Below are 21,993 nucleotides of genomic sequence, written 5' to 3' on the forward strand. Positions count from 1 at the left end.
CATGAACCCGACCACTGGCCATCCTGCCTGGGGCCGAGGGGAGCTGAGAGGCCGTCAGCCTCTGGAGAGTACCTGCCTGGGGAAGGCTGCCTTATTGTCACTAAGTCAATGCTAGATGTAGGGGAAATAATTTCACTATTTCCCGTTTTCTTTTCTTTCCCTGTGCCTATTTTAGAACTGCAAGCAAGCACATTGGGGCAGGGAACTGTCAAACCTGTTATTTGTAACGCAAGTGGATTATCTATATAAAGAAGAATAAAACAACAAGGAATACACTTTGAAAATGTAAATAATGCAAGTCAGCAGGACATCAGTGCGCTGATACAAAGGAGACCTTAATTGATTTTTTTATCATCTTAATCTGCATACACTTGCAAATAAAATCAAAATTTCTAGAGGGGGTGTGAATCACTGCAAGCAAAAGAAAGGGAGGGAGAGAGAGACAGGGGGTGGCAGAAAGAGAGAAAAGGGGGTGTCCTGCCTACTTTTGTCTTGGGTGAGCTGCTAAAAACTTGTGATCAGTATCTGTTTTGAGCTTTATTTACAAGGCTGCTCTCTAATCTACAAAATTTGGAAAAAACATATATTGCTAGGCTTGATTAGTTTCTTACCCACATGCAGGCCTCCAGCCTGACTTTCGAGATGATGGTCCATAAAGTAATTGATCCTTCAACCCCTTCTACATCAGGGCAGGTAATTTGGTCGGGATAGGGCGGTTCAGGGAAATTGACGGAGTTACATTCGTAAGCAGCAAGCGTCACCGATGCTATGTGTGGACCCTGGAGAGAGGGAAAGAGAAGCAGGTTGGTGGTGGCGGCGGCAAATATGAAAGGAGTGCAGTGAATAATCAGCATGTGATGATGCTTCCAAAACAAAACAGGGTTGTGATTCTAATACAGTCATACCCTGGAAGTTGAACGGAATCCGTTCCAGAAGTCTGTTCGACTTCCAAAACGTTTGGAAACCAAGGTGCGGCTTCCGATTGGCTGTTTGCGGCGTTTGGGAGCCAAAACGTTCGACTTGCAAGGTGTTTGGGATCCAATGTATGACCGTACAACATTTGTTGGCTTATTTTATATTCCAGTATTTACCTTTTGGCCCCTCAAGAATTCTGGACGCAGGCGCTCTATAACCAGGAAGGGAGTCCCTTTTGTTGACCCATGTCAGCCCCCATTATAGTTAACTGAAGAGGCAAGAAAAGAACCTCTGCAAGGAGAAGAAGCTGGGAGAAGCTAACCAGGAGTGTAGCAAGAGTAGGGGGAAGGACACAGTAAGCTGCCATGCCAAGCCAGGCCGTCAGTCCATCTAGCTCAGTGCTGTCTGCACTGACTGGCAGCGTGTACACATGAAACGGCCGTAATCCAGCTAACAGTGTGTCTGAATAGCTCAAACAGTAGAGCATGAGACCCTTAATCTCAGGGTCGTGAGTTTGAGCCCCACATTGGGCAAAAGATTCCTGAATCGCATGGGGTTGGACCAAATGACTCCCACAGTCCCTTCTAACTCCAAGTCTAATTCTTTGAGTCTACGAATGAATCTGGCCAGTGTGGTGTAATACAGCAATTGTAAAAAATTGGGGGGGGGGGCTGTGGGCTCAAACACACCTATCACTATTTTCTCTGGAATTTTTACCCTTCAAAGGAAAGTTGCTCACACAGAGACTGCTTCTAAGAGCATTTTCGGTTTCAAGAGCAGTGGTGCGGTGTGGGGAGCAACTAGCTAAGAAACCAAAGCCACATGCAAAGGCAGAATTTGCTGGATCCCGACCACAGCACAGAATGACAGACTTTGCCGCTCCGCCCCTCAGTTATCAATGTGCAATTCGGTCATTACCTCTGCAGAACAAATTTTCACCCGCAACTCCCCAGTCTCCCTTGAGAATGATTCATGGTCAGCAGGGGGTCCTGGCAAATGGCCAAAGCCAAGGCCTTCTGTATGGAGAAAGGCTCGGAAGATAACGGAGCTGAGTGACTCACACCTCCAGTGTTCTGGGCAAGGAAGGGGCGCAGGAAGTTTGCCTTACAGCAAGCCAGACGACTGGGGTAGACGGTGCCACGCTAGGGAGACCAATGGTGAGAAAGCCTTCTTTTCACCAAGGGCCAAATAGCCACAAGAGTAATGTGCTGGGGGCCACACCCTCCCCCAAGGGTGAGACCAAAAAAATACATTTCAGGTGTCCAAAGGGAGCGTGTGGTCAGCATATGATGAAAAATATACATTGGAATGTAAGAAGTGCCTATGCTGGATCAGGCCAGAGGCCCATCTTGCCCAGCATCTTGTTCTCACAGCAGCCAACTTCGCTAAGCCTGCAAGCAGGACCCAAGCAGCTTATCCCACTCGTGATCCCAAGCAACCGGCTTTCAGAAGTATAGCTGCCTCCGACCGCGGGAGCAGAGCATCACCCTCATTGCTAGTAGACACTGGCAGCCATATACCCTCCATGAATTTGCCAAGTCTTCTTCTAAAACCACCCAGGTTGGTGTCTAAGGCTGACTCTGTGGGCAGGGAATTCCACAGCTCTCAAGCGTGGGGATGCTGGGCCCCAGCACCCAACACCCCTGGGCCATGCTGGCGGCAATATCCAGCAAGCCACAGCCCCTCCACACCGGATCTATTTGTTGGCGCGCACGCAGGAGAACGCAGACAAAACCAAGTGCCAAAGACAGGGCTGTATGTGGAATTGATTAGCACATCAAACAGAAAACAGAACTGCTCATGGATTGTCCCCGTTAGAGCCAGTGAAAATATTCAAGCCAAGGAAGCGCAGCTCCAAGTAACGACTTCCTCTTCCAGAGAGCAGGCTCCTGCATCCTCCTCCTCCTCCTCCTCCAACTGTTCTTAAAAGGACCCTGTTTCAGAATTTGTTGGCCATATGGACTCTTGTTAGAGGGTGGGCAAGGGTGCCTTCAAGATTCTGATCCAGACTGGGTGCCCAGCTTCTGAGAGGATGGGCTGTCGGTGGGTGTTAGCAGCCGGAGTCAGGCCACCCGGTGTCACCAAAGTTAACTTGTTATTCAAAGGAACTGAAACAGCGCAGGCCTAATGATCCCAGCAACTCTTGCCCCAATGATGCAGTTGAGGGGACTGAAGGTCCCCGCCTTCCCACCACTCTCTAAGGCTCTTTTCCCAGTTCCTTCCCAGCAGCTTAACGCTCATTTGCCTTCTCGCCTCTCGTTGTGCCTCCCTCTTCCTCCCTCTTCTGGTCCTGGGAGACCAGGGGGGCAGGGGAGCTGGTCACAGCAGGAGGGGGAGACCCCCCTGCCTTCTTCAGGTCCTCCACTCTCCTCTTGGCCCCCTCCTCTCCACCCTCCACTTCTGCCTCTGATTCTGGGCTTCTCTCTGCCACAGCCTCTTCCTGCTCACTAGCCCTCTTCAGCTTCCGACACTTCTTCCTCCCAGCCTGCTCCCTCTTCTCCCTCTGACAACTCATTGTTGTCCCACCGCTATTCCCTCTGAACCTTCTAACCAGGAGGGAGGAAACAAGGTCGCAATGCACTGAGTTGCTATAAATATCCGTCAACACACCTGAAGACTGGACCTATTTAGGAACACTGTTTGCCTGAAATACAATTTTATAATGGGAGATTGGGGGAAGGCTGGCGTTCGGGAACCCACAGAAACCACACGGCGATGGGAATGAAAAGTAAGATGTAAAAAGGGCATTTATAAAAATAATTGAGTGTGGAGTGCTCAGAGGGAAGGAATCTGGGGTCTGTATCCTTCTCTCTTATGGATCGGTCTCTTCCAAAGACAACTGGGCCCTGGATCATGGTCTGGCCCAAGCGCACAAGATTCCTCTGTGAGCTCAAATTCATGACGTCCACGTTAAATGCACAGGGAATGGGAAATTAGGCTGCTGTGACTATTTCCATGGTACCTAGTAGACAGTCTCCTCTTTGATATTCCAGTGGTTCAAAAAGTATAAATATGCTTTTTGCTTCAGACGCAGCCCCAAAACAATGGGCTCGGTGTTAACATGACCAAACCTTGGGGCTCATGTGCTCTGAAGCAAAGAAGTTTAACAATTATCCAGGTGTCCAAAAATATTCCACTGTGGGCAACTGCATGCACATTGAAGTATGCAGAACTAGAATGCACAGGTAAGACTCCCTAAATGGGACAACTCAGGGCTAGTTGTATCTCCATGGTTAAAAACCCCATAGAGCAGGGAGGACCAGCCTGATGGCTGCAAAGTCTTCACTGGTGCCTCTGGGCAGGTGCTCTGAGCTTTTTTAGGGTTACCATATTTTGAAGAGCAAAAAAAGAGAGAGCGCTTTGATGACTCTCATTTTAAACACCTCTACTATATGTCGGTTATGGAAGCTGTGATATATCGCTGAGGGGGGCAGGAGAAAAGAAGAGGAAAGCAAGTCTTCAGCTGCCAGTTATTTCTACATCTCTTCCAGAAAGTTACAGGTAGGTAGCCGTGTTGGTCTGAGTCGAAGCAAAATAGAAAAAAAATCCTTCAGTAGCACCTTAAAGACCAACTAAGTTTTTATTTTGGTATGAGCTTTCGTGTGCATGCACACTTCTTCAAATACACTAGAAACAGAAGTGTCAGACCCTTATATATATACAGAGGGTGTATATATATAAGGGTCTGTATATATATAAGGGTCTGACACTTCTGTTTCTAGTGTATCTGAAGAAGTGTGCATGCACACGAAAGCTCATACCAAAATAAAAACTTAGTTGGTCTTTAAGGTGCTACTGAAGGAATTTTCTTCCAGAAAGCATAGTGTGATACATTCTGGCACATCCACCCAGACAGAAATTTTACCCCTGAGAGGACATGTCCTGGAAAAAGAGGGCACATGGCAACCCTAGAAGGGAAAAGTCACTTAGTCCTCCTAGAAAGTTACGGGACAAAATGTGCGAGTAACTGAGCAACTTCTGTGAAATGAGAATGAATGTGGTGTGGCCATCCTGCACATTTTTCCTGGTCCTGAGGAACAGCTGCCTGGTGCTATTAGGCTGTCACAGCATCTCTCCCTCATTCCCTGTGCATGTGTATAAAATCAGTATTGTCTGACCCCCCACAATCAGGAGCAGCAGGACATGGCTGCCTTCACAGGGCAAGCATAAGAACTCTCCTTCGTCAGGTATTCTTTAACTGTGATTCCTGCATTGCGGGGGGTTGAATCAAATGACCTTTGCAGGTCCCTTCCCACCGTGCCATTCTATGACTCTAGTTTGTTGGGGGTGGCTTATGTGCTAGGCCTTGCTCTCCATGACAGCCATTCTGTGCTATGTCCCACCTCCTCAGCTGTTTTGCGAAGGGCACCCTGCCCCCAGTACACTCTAAAAATTCAAAGGTGCCACGGGTTCAAAAAAGGCTGGCGGCCCCTTCAACAGAACATATCGGTTTCTTCTTTTTAAATGTTATTACTTCCCCCTCCCCCCAAAAACCCCTTTGGGTTCACCCTGAGCTCATAGATATGCAGCTAAGCATCACAAACTGAGTGTCCAGGGGGGGTGGGGAAATGGTCAATCCTACCTCTGTAAGTGGGAACACCATAGAACTATCACTACTAATAATCAGAATATTTGCAATGATTTTGATTTTGCCATTTATTTTGGGAGGTGGGGAGGCGGGAGGAGGGAGCAGAGTATGACACTAAAATCCTGCACTGGAAATTTCGTCCAGCTTCTGCCTCTCAAACTTTCAAGTCACACACCCTAACTACTAACGGTGTTCTAAACTGTGGAAGTGGCCCTGATCATTTATTGCCATTGGCAGAGTTTAAACAACAAAAACAGATAAACGAGATGTGACCATAAGGAGTAAGAACTTTAAAAAAAAAGTTTAAGGATTAAGATGAAAGATAAGAATTTGGACGCTGCCCTGAATTCACAGTCAATTCCTTTGTACAGATAATTCCTTTGTATGTTCAGGGAAGACAAACAGCAAGAAGGGAATTGTATGAGGAGGGTTGAAAAGGTGCTTAAGAGATGAGCCACAACCTAATCATTCATTTTTCTCCCCGCCTCAGCTATCCTGTGGTGTGTGTGTGTTATTAATTGCCAGGGCGAGTTCTGACAAGAGAGGGAGAGGGGAGAAAAACCCTATTAGGAATCTCCTTTGATGACTTGGGTGCAAAATATTTGGCTGCCACACAATTTTGACAGAGGGACCCTCAGGAGCCTGTGGTTAGAGACTGGAATTCAAGTTGTTGGGAATCGGAGGGCGAACCATAAATCAAAATGACATGAGAGACTGGTCATCAGAAGATGAAGTTTCTTGCCCCCCTGTTCACCCCACATCCCAATTTCCCCTCAGCCATTTTTAAGAGGTAATATGGTAGCCCCTCTACGGAAGACCTGTTGTGGTTTTTTTAGTGTATTCTTAAACTTAAATGAACATGCTTTCTTTAAAAAAAAAATCAAAACTTTGATGGGTTAAAGCTTTCGAACAAGGTTCATTCAAAGACTTCTGCAAAGCTTTTTTTCCTTTCAAAAAGGTGGGGGAGAAGGACCCCCACGTCACTCTTTCCAACTTGATTGTGAGTCTGCATCCCTTGGACAGAGTTAGTGGGAGCGATCTCTCAAAAGGGCTGACTAACAACATTAAAAGATTTGAATATTAGTTTCCTAAGAGGCAGACAGAAAAATAAAATAAAAGGTGCCCAAGACTGAAATGGTCTCTTTTAAGGTTGCAAGTTTTAATCGATTCAACCACAAGATCAATCCTCTAAAGAATTGGCTAAAGAATGAGTTAATTTAACCCAGAATTTAATCTGGGTGGGGAGGGGCATTTCTGGCCTGTGAGGTGTTAATTGAAGGGCAGCATGCATTTGCTTGTTAAGCCCCCCCCCCCCCATTCTGACGAGTTACGGTAACAGGGGATTCAAAAATGTTCATGCAGTTTCTTAAAAAGATTTCAAATTCCAAGAGGATGGAAAAGCGAAGCAGCTGGAGACGAGTGCGATGGTGGCGATGGGAGAAAGAAGATCCCTCCTCTCTGCTTGCCATCAAGCATTCTTGAAATATGGTGTTTCCTTTCAGCAATGTGGGATTTTAAAACTTTCAGTACAAGTTCTCGGGGCAGGGGCTGGCTGGGGGGAGAGAATGTCTCATTCCATTTTGATGAAGAGAAACAAGAGCTATTTTCTCATGGGAAAATCGGCCTGCTTGCCTCACCACAAACAGCGACTCATCCCGTCCCCCTTGCTCATCGCCATCCTTACTCAAAAGCCAAGCAAGCATTTTAAATATACAGTGGTACCTTGGGTAACAAATGCTTCAGAGGTTACAAATGCTTCAGGTTACAGACTCTGCTAACCCAGAAGTAGTACCTCGGGTTAAGAACTTTACCTCAGGATGAGAACAGAAATCGAGCGATGGCGGCAGCGGGAGGCCCCATGAGCTAAAGCGGTACCTCAGGTTAAGAACAGACCTCTGGAATGAATTAAGTTCTTAACCCGAGGTACCACTGTACGATGGGCAAAGAGTCGACACACACAGGGAACTGTTGCTACGTGATCTAGGAAGGGGGGGGTCGGACCCTGTCACACTGCCCACCCACTCCCTGCAGGCCTAAGCCGAAATTTCTCAGAGGCGGGCCTCACCGAACAAATGTAACCTCAGTGGTGTCCAATTTAGCAGGGTTAGAGGACCAAGCTGCCCATGGCTACTAGCCCAAGCGGCTATGTTCCACCTGGTGGAAGTGAGACTCTGAATGCCAGTTGCTAGAAACCCCAAGTGGGGAGAGTTGCTCATGCTGCTTGCGGGCTTCCCCTAGCCTAGGGGCACCTGGTTGGCTATAGTGAGAACAGGATGCTGAACTAGGTGGGCCACTGGTCCAAGACGGCCTCTTCTGATGTCCTTAGCTGCTTGGGGGCAGGTTGCAGCTGTTTAAATACACAGCATGAAACTCTGTTTAAAAGAAATGACAGCGGAGAGGCTAGGGTGGGTCTTAAAAATATCTCTCTCAGGTGTCAGAGACCAGGGGAAAGAGGTGCTTCTGCCATCGTACGATGGAAACTTCCCAATGAAGGTGGCCAGGGGGACCTCGGGAGGAAATTCCACAACTTAGGGGCTGCCCCAGAGTTCCCTCTCTCAGGCTGCCACTGGAAGAGCTCCTGAGGGTGTGGGGACTCTTGACGATCGTTATTGCTAGTTATTAACAACTTGCAATTGTAATTATAATTATAACTGTGATATTAATGATAGTTGGCACCATCTTTCTCCCCTGGAATTACTTCCCCCTCGATATTAGGCATGTTTGATACCTTTGGATCATTTATCCTATTTAAAATTATGCATGGGAAGCAGATTGCATGATTGCTTGGGTAAAAAGTTGGAATGACTTATGGGACGAAAGCAAACATGCATAATAATAATAATAATAATAAGCAAAATCATTCGGCTTCTGCAGAGATCTCCCTGGAGTAAAAAATATGGCTTAAATCGGTGCCTCCCCGGAGTTTCTGTTTGCACAACCCCCCCCCCCCAGGTTCCGTCTAAGCACCACCAGCACTTCTGGGAACAAGAGACCCCGCGGGCACTAGGTCACTATCACAGACGGGGCGGAAGTGATTTCCGAGCTTTCCATGCCGGCGTGGAGCGCTCCAGGAAGCCTCAGCCTATTGTGAGCAGTGCAACAACTAGCGAGAGGAAGCGGCTGAAAAATCACGGAGGAAGCCCACGAGACAGATGGAAGTCGCAAAAACAATTCACATACCAAGAGAGAGGGGGGGGGGACAGGCTAGGTTTCAAGACTCTTAAATCATGTTCCGGATCTTCTCTCTCAGTCCAAGCCATTCTCTCTCCAACCCCTCTCGCCAGTAACCTGACTTCGGCAACGGACAACGCCAGCGATCAGCAAAAGCCAGTTTTGCAAGACAGATGTGCGAAGTTAAGAACAAGATCCGGCGTGCGGGACAGTAACTCTAAGTCACTGCAGAACTTGCTTGAGGAAAGAGAGGAAAAGCACACACATATACACAGAGACAGCAAGAATGGAAGATGTGTCCCTAATGCTTAATACGGGCTAAAGCTTAAAATCGTAGAATTGTAGTGTTGGAAGGGACTATGAGAATCATCTAGTCCAGCCCCCTACAATGCAGGAATTTCAGCTAAAGCATCTGTGACAGAGGGCCATCCAATCTCTGCTTGTGTGTAAGGGTGCTTCTTATTTTGCCATGAATTCCCCACCATTCACTGGAGTAGCTCAGTGGTACTGATCCAGGGCCAGGGCCGGCCCTACGGCCAGGCTGGGTGGCGCGGGGTGCCGGCCGCTCAGCCGCACCCTCGGCAGCAGCGCTGTGTGCTAAGCCTGCCCGCCCGCCATGTAGCAGTGCCCTCGGCAGCCGCGCTGCACACTGAGCCCGCCCGCCCGCCGCGTCGGAAAACGGGGCAGCAGGGGGCGCCGGAAGGATCCGTCGCACCACGGCGCCAGAGGTGCTTAAGACGGCTGTCCAGGGCCTATTGAATCTACAATTCACCAGTGATTGTTCTCTTCCTAAGCTTTTCGTTAAGTGGGTTAGCAAAATAATTCAATCCAACTCCTCTTGATTTCCCACTCAGCTGACAAAACACTATGGGGTTTATTATATTTTTATTTTTAAGAGGGGAGGGCTTGGTGCTACACCTTCACAGCTGTGCTCTTCCACATGAAATTTCGGGGCTCTGCCCTGGCCCTTCTCCTAGCCCTTAACAACAGGAGGAATGCTTAAGGAGGTGCAGGCAACACCCACGATGGAGGCACAGCAACTCAATGCAGATGTCTGGTAAACACACAACCACAGCTTTTAGAATTACATTTTGTTACACTTTATTTTATTTTATTTTATTGTTAATGGGTGCAAGCCACATCCATTTTTTTAAACGCCAACAAAAATGCCATAGATTGCACCTGCTTTGTTTTTATTTTTTTACAGTTGGGACTGGGTGGGGTTCAGTAAAGTGCAATGGGACACTTGGAAGAGAGAAGCACACCATTTCACGAAACCAAGAGCAGCACTCTCGCCCACAACTTCCAAGGTCACCGTGTCCTCCGGGGCTTTCTGCCGCCCCTCCTGACTCCTCTTCCAAAGAATTAGGAAAGCAAAACCGATTCCCGAGAAAAGAGGAAACGGCCCGCAAAACAATTGCGCAACTCGATTGGCACAAACCCTGAAAGGAATTTATCAGAATACAGAGCATGAAACAGGCCGGTGCGCTTTGACGGGGGACCCTATCCATCCAATGCAGCACACAAGAACCTGCCTTCCACCGAGTCAGGCTATTGGTCCATCTAGCTCAGTATTGTCTACACTAACTGGCAGTGTCTCTCCAGGCTTTCAGGCAGGGAACAATCCCAGCCCTACTTGGAGATGCTGGGGATTGAACCTGGGACCTTTGGCCTGCAAGGCAGATGCTCTATACCACTGAGCTACATTCCTGTCCCCATCAGAAACTCATTGCCTCTACGTTTGACTCCAAGATGAGAAAAGCACTTTGCGCACAGACCTTTCCTCTTTTCCTGCCACAATTTTTTTTCTTTTTTAATCATACTATCTTCTTCCCCCTTGTTACTCCTAGAGAATGTCTCCCTGCACATGTTCAGAGGTCCTTAGCTCTGAAGTACTTTGATTTCTAAAAACAAGGCAGTGGCAACTCTGCTTGCAACCTGGCATGAGAGACAGGGTCCTCTGCTCCAGTGGGCGTTTTGTCTCTTCCTTGCCCTTTTTTTGGGCATGACCCCTTCAGGTGGCATGGAAATCATCTCGGTACCACAAGGAGGTTCTGCGGTCATCTCAGCTGTGAATTAGCACTGGCTCCGGAGCATTATCTCCCTCGGCCAGTGATGCTGCACACCATGAGCAAAAACTAAAAATAAACACATCAAGAAGACCGAACTCTAGGAAAAGTAGCAAAGCCACAGCTTAATTCAGACAGGCAATCTGATTTCAAATGGTTGCAATGCCAGCAGAATCTCTCGCAAGAGGCTTCTGGGCAAGGCTGGGGAGTTTGGGCAGCCAAGGGGTGGAGCTGGTGATCACTCGAGGATGGCGCCCGGGTGTCACGAATTTGGTCTGATTCCACTGGGCTGCAGCTGCTAAGATGTGGGGATTTACCAGCATGATATTAGAATCATAGAATCATAGAGTTGGAAGAGACCACAAGGGCCATCCAGTCCAACCGCCTGCCTATTAGGGCAGGCACAATCTGTGCTGTTGGTTGTCACAGCCAGTTGCAGATGTGCATCTTAAAAAGCATGCTCTCCAGAAAGCTGCTTTTTTGTTTTGTTTTCGATATGCCGGACGCCACCCAGAACAGACAGGAAATGGAGGGCTCCCCTGCATGTTTCAGTCAGGGAATGTGATGCGAAAGGAGCCTGGCATAAAGCTGGAGGGTTTTTCGTGACTGCTGTAGCCTCTCACTCCAAGCCGACAAAAGCAGGCTGCAAAGGGAAATGCAAGAGCGCTTGCTATATATTATAATGATGCATAAAATCCCATCCAGCAGTTCAGTACAGTACTATTGACTTGGAATATTTCTCATAGTTCATCTCAGTAATTCCTTACACTAGCCCAGTCATGTTAAGGCACAGAAATATTAAACCCGAAATGTGGGTGAATGGACCAAGGCTGAGCAAGAGACCTGCCCCAGTCACAGAGCGCCTGCTTTGCATGCAAAAGGCCCCAGGTTCAATCCCCTGTATCACCAGGTAGGACTGAGGAAGCCCCTGTCTGAATACCTGGAAATTCGCTGCAAGTCTGCATGGACAATATTGAGCTAGATGGACCAGTGGTCTGGTTCAGTATAAGGCAGCTGCCTTTGTTCTTCCTCTCTAGAACACATGAAGCAAGAGAAGGTGAAAGTGCCCCTGAGCACATGCAGAGTGCACTTCCAGCACCGTTAAGTGTGAAGAGTGCACCCCACGTACCAGGGAAAAGAGGCAAGTCTCGCCTTCCTAGTTTGCAGGCCATGAGTTGTCCGTTTTAGGGAAAATCAACTTCCATGATTCTATGATTCAACATGTGGCTTGCAGAGTTCATTTGCTAAGAAGCAAATCAAAAGCAAAACTACAAGAGAGCAAGCATGTTTTTTTTGTCACCAATGACCAGGACAACGGTGCCATCTAGTGTCTGCTTTAAACAACACAGCAAGAACAAAGATTTTTTGGGAAATTGTAATCCAACTTCATATGGGTTCTTTTTTCTTTTTAAAGCATGACTTTTTCAAATCTTGGTGTGTTCACAGAGCCCCCAAGTGGTGGGTTTGGGCAGAACTCTTCCATGCAGAACCAAAAGCCACGAGAGCAACAAACAGGCAAAGAGGAGCGGTTTTACTGAACCACAATCAGTAAGCAGCTGGTTTGGGGTTTTTTTTGCCCAACACAGAACTCTTCATTTCCAACCATTACCCCCACTACATGTCTGAAGCTGGCAGTCCACTTCCACCCAAAAGAGAAGCCCCAGAGGAGGTTATTGTTTCACCTCATTTTGATAATTCAGTTCCTGGGAGTAGATAAGGACTTGTATTTTTTATGTTGTGTAGTGCCCTGAGATCTACGGATGAAGGGTGGAATACAAAATAAATAAATGATGTTCAGAAAAAAACGCAGGAAATTTGATTGCAAACTGGGGGGAAATAGTTTCGGAGACTTCCCTGTATTTGAAAGTCACAGAGTTGGAAGGGACCACGAGGGTCAGCTAGTTCAACCCCCTGCAATGCAGGAATCTTTCCCCCTCAATGTAGGGCTTGAACCCACAACTCTGAGATTAAGAGTCTCATGCTTTACCGACTGAGCTATCCTAGAAAACCATCTCTGTTAAGTGGAACAGCAAGAATTAAAGGCGACGTGAAACTTTAGGGTGGGGGATGAACAGCTAGCAGCCCACAAAGCCACTTTATTTGTCTCCTGTACATGGAAGCAGAATTTGGGACCTGCAAGGACCTCAGCCTACAATAGGCTGGAGTTTATTCACAAGAACACGTCTCTCTTAGAGCATAATAAGAAAGCTAGTAGGAAGGTGGAAGAATTAAGGGAGCATGGAATGTTGGAGGTTTTGATTTCAGCAATGTTGCTTTTACCGTGTTTAATCCTGCACAGTTACTTCCTTGTGGTTTCTTATTAACCGGGTTGCAACAACTTCCCAATCGCAATAAAAAGCTGTTAGCGCCATGTGTAATTGGAACACCAATATTGATCAGTTCAGAAGAGATTCTGGTTAATGGGGTCTTTTCCAGTGCCTTTACTTTAATCACAATGTGAATGCTGGATTTTCTTCCACATGTAGTATCTAGCAACTATTATGAAATAAGGATTCTGTAGCTTAGGGGCAGGCCACATGCTCTGCAGGCAGAAGGTCCCTAGTATAATCCTCAGCATTTCCAAGTAGGGCTGGGACACTGGAGAGCTACTGCTAGTCAGTGCAGACAATAATGTACTACGTAGACCAGGGGTACCCAAACTACGGCCCCCGGGCCGGATGCGGCCCAATTGGCCTCCCAATCCGGCCCGCGACAACCCCCGCCGCCTGCTGCCGCCGCCCGCTCTTACGGCGCACAGCGCGGCGACGATCTTAAAAATCGGCAAAAAATCGCCGAAAATCCTTTGTGTGCATGCGTATGGGCTTCTCCCGACCCAGAAGAGGTCATTTCCGATGCACTTCCGGGTCGGGGGAGGCCCATACGCATGCGCACAAGCGATTTCCGGCGATTTCCCCCCGACCGTGCGCGTGTGCGCATGCGCACAGGCGCGCACTCCCCCGCCCTCCGGCCCACTGCGCGGTAAGTCTGGGGACCCCTGACGTAGACCAATGGATTGTAATCACTCGGCATTAGGGTGGGACAATGTATCAAGACATAATCCAAAATCGCTTTGAAGTCCACATTGTGCTAATGGTTTTATAATATTTGACATGGCAATATATCGCAAATCACAATGTGTTTGTGTGTGTGCTATGTAAAAAAAATAGAAATTTGTGGGGGAAACTGTGAAGCCAGTGGTTGCTTCCTTCATGATTCCTGCCACCCCTGTTGCTCTGTACTATAAAATAACAGTTGTAAGAGTATGTTAAAGGTAAATAAAATAAGTTTTAGACCCCTAAGCAGTAGCAGTTGCCAGGACATTAAGCTGTTTGCCTCTACATAGTTCCAGCCTTATTTCAGACATTGTTATATATTGGTATATCACGAGATTTAGCTGGTGATATACAGTGGTACCTCGACTTTACAGTGGCACCTCGACTTACGAAGACAATCCGTTCTGCGGCCGTCTTTGTAAGTCGAAGCGCCCGTTCTGTGCATTTAGCGCAGGCGCAGGGCGCATGTAGCGAAAAGACATCCGGGGTTGTTGCCTTTGGAAGTCGAAACCTTCGGAAGTGGAGTCGTTGGGATGTCGAGGTATGACTGTATCACGATGTTGAAAGCCAGACCAACCAGGCATGGATAACAGGTCTGTTGATTTCAATGAGCCTAACTGCAGTTGCAGAATTTATTTATTTCATATATTCCTAAGACCACTGTTCAACATAAATGGGCCACAAAGCTGTTGACAGAACTGTCAACAAAACCATCCCATCACTCCAATAACATGATAAATAAAACAATAAAAACCCACTTAAAAAAAAGCAAAATAGGCACAATATGACTTAATATGCCTGTTGTGGGGGAGAAAACAAAGTTCAACACAGAGGTGGACGCCTGTCTGATCTCAGCTAGTTTCTCCATCCCTGCTTTATTCAAACCTCTGCTGTTGTTTCAAACAGCCACCTTTCCCCTCTCACCCTCTCTCCATTCCTGTTTTACTCAAACTTTCCCCCTTCAGTGTCTCCCCCTTCTCATGATACTCTTACTTTTCCATTCCTCGGCTGCCTCATGTGAGAGAGGTGCAGAGCTCTCATTATATTTTTATTACATGCAGCAGAGGTTTTCAACCCTCTTGAGTCCACGGCTCCCTTGACCAACTACATTCTTTCTGCGGCACCCCTGTGGGGCTCAGGAGCCCAGATATGTCCCCCCCCTTGCCTGCCTGCAGAGCTGGCAGCCCCTCACCCTTTTTCAAACACTTTCCCCAGGAGAGACACAGTGTAGACAATACTGGGGTCGGTGGATCAGTGGCCTGTATAAGATGACTTCCTATGTTCTGATTTAAATCAGTCCTTGATTCAGATCCATGAGGACCAGCATCTTCTGCATGTTTAATTGGGCTACATGTTATACATGATAACCACCAGAGGGAGCCCTTATCCATATACTGTACAGTACCGTATGATCAAATATCCCAAGTCCCATCTAAAAAGGGTCAGCGTAAAGGTGAGATACACTAGTCCTCATGACTGCACAAGGCCACCTGGAGAAGTAAACATAGGGCCAAAGTTCACTATGTTTTCCCAACTCATGCAGTGTCTAAACCAGGGGTAGGCAACCTAAGGCCCGGGGGCCAGATGCAGCCCAATCGCCTTCTAAATCTCACCCTTTTTCAAACACCCTCCTTTGTGGAGTGCTCCCTCAAGCCTCCTCTCCTCTCCCCTCTCCTTGGGAGTTTTCGGGGGGGGGGGGGGCTGCTGCTGACCCTGGTTTCTGAGCCTTTTCCCCCTGCCCCAAAGAGAGCTGCCTCCTCAGGTCACCCCACAGGAGCCTGGGAAGAGGATGCCCCCCAGCCTTGGTGGCCCAATGGAGACTGGCCAAAGGTGAACGTGAGGCAAACAGCTTCACAAGCCCTGGGGAGGCAGAGATGTGAGAGGGCATCAGAGGAGGGAGGGAAGAAGGAAAGAGGGACAGAGGCCAGTGTTGCCTGTGGCCCCCCTGGCCATCATTCAAGGCACCCCAGGGTGCCACAGCATACTGGTTGGAAACCACAGACATAGTGAGATAAAAACAAACCTCAGAGTACACCCTCCCATGGAGTCACATGTGTGTACACCCACCCACCCACCCTCGCACACCCACCCACCCACCCACCCTCGCACACCCACCCTTGCTTACCAAGTAGAGCAGAAAGGTGTGAAGACCCGTTCCAAGTCCCACTGAGGACAGAATGCCTAAGCCTACCCAGTAGGCACACCATAAGAGCTTCTTCTCCAAATAATGCACATACTAAGAGAAAAGAGGATGGGGGAGAGAGAATAAAAGATTACACTTTCACAAGAAGCTGTAATGCTTATTAAATCCTTCTACAGCATGCCACTGAAAAGCAAGTAAAAACACAGACATTTCGGAAAATTGCCATAAAACCAGTTTGAAGGATGTGTCATATCCCTGGTGCTGCCTGAACACCTGAGAAAAGACAACCATGTACCCAAAAGGTTGGTGCCAGGTGGGTCTCCCTGGGGAGAGCATACCTTAAAGGGGATGGGGAACTGTTATTGTGAGACAGTAGCACCCATCAAAATGTAACAGGATTCTGGGTAGTTCAGAGAAAAGGAGGGCAGTGGCAAAATAAAAAAACCTGCAATGCACAATGTTTTACCATTTGGTGCTGATGCAGAATTTGAGTCCTGGGCTGAGAACCTCTTAAGGCAGGGGTGGGGAAGCTGTGGGTCCCTCCAGACATTGCTGGACTCCAATTCCCATCACTCCCAACGGGGTGAAAGGTCAGGGACGATAGAGATTGCAGGCTGGCAATATCTGGAGAGCCACAGGTCCCCTACCCCGCACTTCAGGTGCTGACATCTGCTCCAAGAAAGCCAGATCTGGAGGAAGAACCCAAAAGCCAAAGACCAGCACACAGAGAGGTGAACCTCACATGGGTGCTAGAAAAAGCGATTCTTTTACCTTATTTCTATATATAAAATTACAATTGCTCAACAGGTTTCCATTTCAGCATACAGTACATATCATCAGAATGCAGCTGTTACTTATCTAAGACCCTAAAGGAACGTTTTTCAAAGTTTGACGTTTTGTTATGTTTTCATATGTGTTGGAAGCCGCCCAGAATGGCTGGGGAAACCAAGTCAGATGAGCAGGGTATGAATAACAAAATTATTGTTATTCTCAGGAGCCTGGTTGCTGGATCAGGCCAGTCACCTACCTAGTCCAGAATCCTGTTCTCACAGTGGCCTGCCATGCCTAAGGGAAACCCTCAAACCGGACTTGAGCACAACAACCCTCTCCCTACTCGTGATTCCCAGAAAGTGGCCTTCGGGAGAAGCAGAATACAGCCATTGTGGCTAGTAGCCGCCGAGAGCCTCCTCCTCTGTGAATTTGGTGGGAGCAAATTGCATAGCTTTAACTGTGAGCACTATCACTTAGAGGAGAAATTCCATATTTGGAGGATACGAAGCGACCGTCTCTTCTACTGATGCCCGTTGTCCAATTCCGGGCATTTTTTCTTTCTTTTTTTAACCTGCTGGCTTACCGACCGAGAGAACGCATGCAAACACATCCTGAAAGCGCTAGGCCCCGTTTGATATGTAGCGTTACCTGTTGATGTGCGCCTTCGATATAATACACAGTTGTAAGCAGTGACAGCAGCAGTAAGAGAGACACTACGATCCTTCGGCGATGCCACAATCTTGGGAGAGGGGAAATAAATAGTGTTGTTAGAATAAATAATCCAGAGAAGGAGACCACACTGACACGCACTGGTACGGTACCTCCCTCCCTGCCCCATTCATATTCATATTTCAGCCATAACAACAACAACAACAATTATTTTTATTATTATTAGTACTCCACACATCTGATCGGGTTGCCCCAGCCACTCTGGGCGGCTGAACCTGATAACCCCCCTGCTCTAGCGAGCCCAAAGGAATATAGGAAGCTGCCTTATATTGATCCAGACAAACTCTTCCTAAGAATTAGAACACAAGATTCCAGAACAGGCTCCTGAGATCTTTGGAATTTTTAGGAGAGGACCCCCCCCCAAAATTATGTTCCGTCCGTCGCAAAGGTGCAGTTCCTTTGCCATGGGTTGGATCCTGCCCCATTCCATTAGGTGCACCACATTCTAGAGTCAGGGGAAGGGAGAGAGAAAATCTCCCACCTCTTGGACTAAATCAGGACACAGTAAAATCTAGGCATTGATAAAGGATGTGGAGGCAGAGGGGAGGGGAGGGGAGCTGGGGGTGGTGGCTAGTGAGTGCCTTTCAACTGCAACTGGACCCAACCTCATTTGGGAGGGGAGGAGATACCCCATTTTGGGACCCCGTGGTTCAAGAGTAAAAAGTCAAGGAGAAGTAGGCCTTTACTTTATGGTCAATTCTTTCAAGTTTAATAATGTTTCCAGGAAAAAATACTGCAAGGTAATGAGTGGCTTCTTCCAGAGGACGATATCCAGGCGCTCTTCTCGTTCTCTCTTCTTCTGTTCGCTTGACGGAGAAGGCTCTGCAAAGAGGAAGGGGGGTGGAGGGAAAGGGGAGAATTGGGAGAGAAGAGCTATGAGAAACAGGCAAGCATCGCCAGCCCTGTGAAAGATTTCACCCTCCGAGTGAAACAGCAGATATTTGCTCAGATGAGGAAATTCCCTTCTGTGTATGAGCCCCTGTAAGTCCATCGACAGCCCTGGAGGCTTCATCACCCACCAGATTGTTGCTCAGCTGGGTACTTGTTCCAAAAAGCAAAAGGGCTAATACAGGGGTGGAGAAATGCAGGTCTAGGGGGTCAAATGCTAACCTCCAGATCATTCTGCCTGGCCCCTTGGAACTCTCCCAAAAGCACACCCCAAATGGCCTTGCTCTCAGCCCTCCTTGAATGTTTTTGCCTGGCTGGAATGTGCCCTTGAACTCTGATCATGCTTCTTGCCTGCCTGGATGGGCCACAGGGAGAGGTGTTTGTGGGAGCGGGTGGATATAGAAAAGCCTGATATTTGCAAGAAGAGAATGCATTGTACAAAATAAGACTAGTTAAGCAGCACTTCCTTTAGCTTACATAACAAAAACAGGTTGCAGTGTTCAGCTTTTTTGGGCACAAAGTGTTATATGACTTCATAGCCTGTAGCACTGAGTAGACACAGCCTGGTCCTGAAAACCTTTTCAACCGGGGGGGGGGGCTCTAGCTCAGCAGAGGAGCATCTGCTTTGCGTGCAGGTTTAACTGCTGGCATCTCCAGGTAGGGCTGGAAAGACCTCTGCCTGACATCTTGGGAGAGCCACTGCCAGCCAGTGTAGACAGAACTGAGCTAGATCAAACCAATGGCCTGACTCTGTGTCAGTCAGTTTCCCATGTTGCTGGACTCCAGCTCACATCAGAGGATGAGATAGCATCAACGACCCCGAGAACCACTATCAAGGACAGCAGGACAGTACTGAGATAAATCAGGTGTGGGGAACAGAGCTGCCAAGTTTTCCCTTTTCTCGCAAGGAAGCCTATTCAGCATAAGGGAAAATCCCTGTAAAAAAGGGATAACTTGGCAGCTATGGTGGGGAACCCACCTGAAGTTTGATTTTATAGTTTTAACTGATTTCTTGTATTGCATCTTTGTAGTTAAGCAGTATATAAATTATCTAAATAAAGTAGCTCTAACACAAGCAATCAGAAGGAAGTAACTCAGCTGTCACCTCAATAGTGTACAGACCCTCTCAACTAAAAGTATCGAAGCCAATACAGATATTTACTGAAGTTTAAGATCTGAGAAATTTCCTCCTCCTGCCCCATCCCAATTTCCTTTAGTGTCGTGCCCATGGTGGGTGGGGACAGAAGCAAAACAAAAACAAAAAAACCCTGGGCAGAGCAGCAGATGAGACTCTTATATTTGCACAGTAGGCTACAATCCAACCATGCAAAAAAACAAAACAAACAAACCATGGTTTCTGTACCCCCTCCCTCAATACACACTTCCCCAAGCAAGAGGCATTATCCCAGTTACTGTCTCACCTGTGAAGTTTCCATTGTGCTGCTCTTTGCCCATCGCCATGCGCCTCAGCTCTGTTCCATTCTCTGCCATTTCATAGATCAGTCACTTATGGGGACCTACCTTCAAAAGAGACAAGATGCAAAACTCACAAAGCTGTTAAGCCAAAAGTTGCCCGACAGCAAAAACAAGACTCTAGTAGTGTGAGATGATTCAGCCAGGAGTCCACATTTCCACTTGACACCCTCTCCAGAGCAAGGAATGCAGCTCAGAGAGGGAGCATTTGCTCTGCGTTCAAAAGGTCTCTAATTCAATATCCAAGATCTCCACACAGGACTGGGACTTTCCCCAGGAGAGACACTGCCAGTCAGTGTAGACAATACTGGGGTCGGTGGATCAGTGGCCTATATAAGATGACTTCCTATGTTCTGATTTAAATCAGTCCTCGATTCAGATCCATGAGGACCAGCATCTTCTGCATGTTTACCGTGTTTCCCCTTTTTTAAGACACCGTCTTATAACTTTTCCACCCCCCAAAACCACAGGGTGTCTTATTTTCGGTGGGGTGTATTATCTGTAATTTTTTATTACCGGTACGGTTTTTATTACGGTATGATCTCCCCGACTTCATTCTGCATCCCTCCACACTGCCCACTATTGCCCTGGGGTCAACTCACAAACCCCCAGCTTCTCTTCTGCCTGGAGAGAGGGATTCATCCAGGAGTCTTTTCCAATGCTCCACGCTGCAGCCGCCAGTTCCGGGTGGCGGGGAGGCAAGCCTCCTCGGCCAGGCCAGGTGGAGGCCACTGGCTCAGGCTTTCTGGCTGGCCCAGGAGGGCGCTCCAAGCGCTCGGCGCTGCGGAGCGCTCGGCGCGCTCCATGCTGCAGCCGCCTGAGGGAAAAGAAGCTCGAGGGCGGCGGCGGCGGCTCCTCAGGGGCTGCTGGCTGGGAGGTAGTTCCGTGCTCGCTCCTTCCTGTATACGGAGCCCAAACTCCAAGGAGGCGGAGAAAGCGACCCACCCCTGGCCGCCTGTTCCTCCGCGTTTGCTGCGGCTCCTTGCACCTCCCCGGGGCCAAGGCGCCCAGCGGGAGAGAGGGAGAGAAGAGGCGGCGAGCAAGGAGCTTCCTTCCCTTCTCGCCCACCTTTTTGACCGTCCCACCCCCGGGCAACCGGCCACCTCTGTTTGCCTCAGCCGTCGCACACCCTTTCCCCGCTGCGTGCCCCGGCTGGAGGAACGCGGGCAGCCGGCTGGGAAAGAAGGGGCAGTTGAGGGAGGGGAGAGCGGCGGCGGGGCAGCTGGGGGTGACTGAGGGGAGAGAGCCCTGGTTTGGGCAGGGCGGTGGCCGGCGGGGCGCTTTTCCTTCGCGAGGTGGGCGCTTCAAACGGCGTTTTTAAATGCCATTTTCCCTCCTCAGAGCTGACTTTGCTGCGTTCCTCCTACGCGTGCGCTCTAGCTGAGCCAGGAACAACGAATTCCCGCGCTCCAGCTGATCAGCACCTCCATGTTCTTGCTTTGCCCGCGCCTGGGTGCTCTGAGCGCTCCACGCTGCAGCAGCCAGTTTCAGGCCCTGAGCTGGCAGACATGGAGGTATGTCTTATTTTCAGGGTATGTCTTATATTTCTCAAATGCTTAAAATTGCTGCCCTGGCTTACTTTATGACTACGACTTAAAAAAGGGGAAACAGGGTAATTGGGCTACATGTTATACATGGTAACCACTAGAGGGAGCCCTTATCCATATACTGTACAGTACCGTATGATTTAATATCCCAAGTCTCATCTAAAAAGGGTCAGCGTAAAGGTGAGATACACTAGTCCTCATGACTGCACAAGGCCACCTGGAGAAGTAAACATAGGGCCAAAGTTCACTATGTTTTCCCAACTCATGCAGTGTCTAAACCAGGGGTAGGCAGCCTAAGGCCCGGGGGCCAGATGCAGCCCAATCGCCTTCTAAATCCGGCCCGGGACAGTCCCATAAATCAATCAGGATGTTTATTCGGCTTTACGCCCATCATAAAACACAACACAACAAAATAAATCAAATAAAACAGCGGACTCGTTCAAGCCACAAATAATATAACACAATTCACAGCTCACAAGGACAAATATTAACATTTAAAAAAGAAAAGTTTAAGATTATGATTAAAAATTTAGGCACTACGCTAAAATCAATATCTGATGTCATTATAGAAAATTCTTATAACTATAAATAATCTGCTAACATTCCATTCCGTCTCTTGTACGAGAGGACGGCTGTTAGGAATTTA

At 48.2% G+C, this 21,993-nt stretch overlaps 1 protein-coding gene across 3 annotated transcripts in view; it reads right to left on the minus strand.

Annotated features, from left to right (window-relative positions):
• The window catches only part of VMP1 (vacuole membrane protein 1), a 109,967-nt gene that overhangs the window by 75,804 nt on the left and 12,170 nt on the right, over window positions 1-21,993 (minus strand). For all 3 annotated transcript variants that reach the window (XM_035140115.3, XM_035140116.3, XM_035140117.3), the window contains exons 2-6: window positions 19,749-19,848; window positions 18,126-18,261; window positions 17,359-17,449; window positions 15,922-16,032; window positions 612-779 (exon numbers count right to left, since the gene is read on the minus strand). In XM_035140115.3, the coding sequence (XP_034996006.1) occupies window positions 612-779; window positions 15,922-16,032; window positions 17,359-17,449; window positions 18,126-18,261; window positions 19,749-19,818 (576 nt within the window). In that variant the 5' untranslated portion in view covers window positions 19,819-19,848. The remainder of the gene's footprint in view (window positions 1-611; window positions 780-15,921; window positions 16,033-17,358; window positions 17,450-18,125; window positions 18,262-19,748; window positions 19,849-21,993) is intronic.

Source organism: Zootoca vivipara, chromosome 14, assembly GCF_965207765.1.
Source record: "Zootoca vivipara chromosome 14, rZooViv2.hap1.1, whole genome shotgun sequence".
Classification (NCBI taxonomy): domain Eukaryota; kingdom Metazoa; phylum Chordata; class Lepidosauria; order Squamata; family Lacertidae; genus Zootoca; species Zootoca vivipara.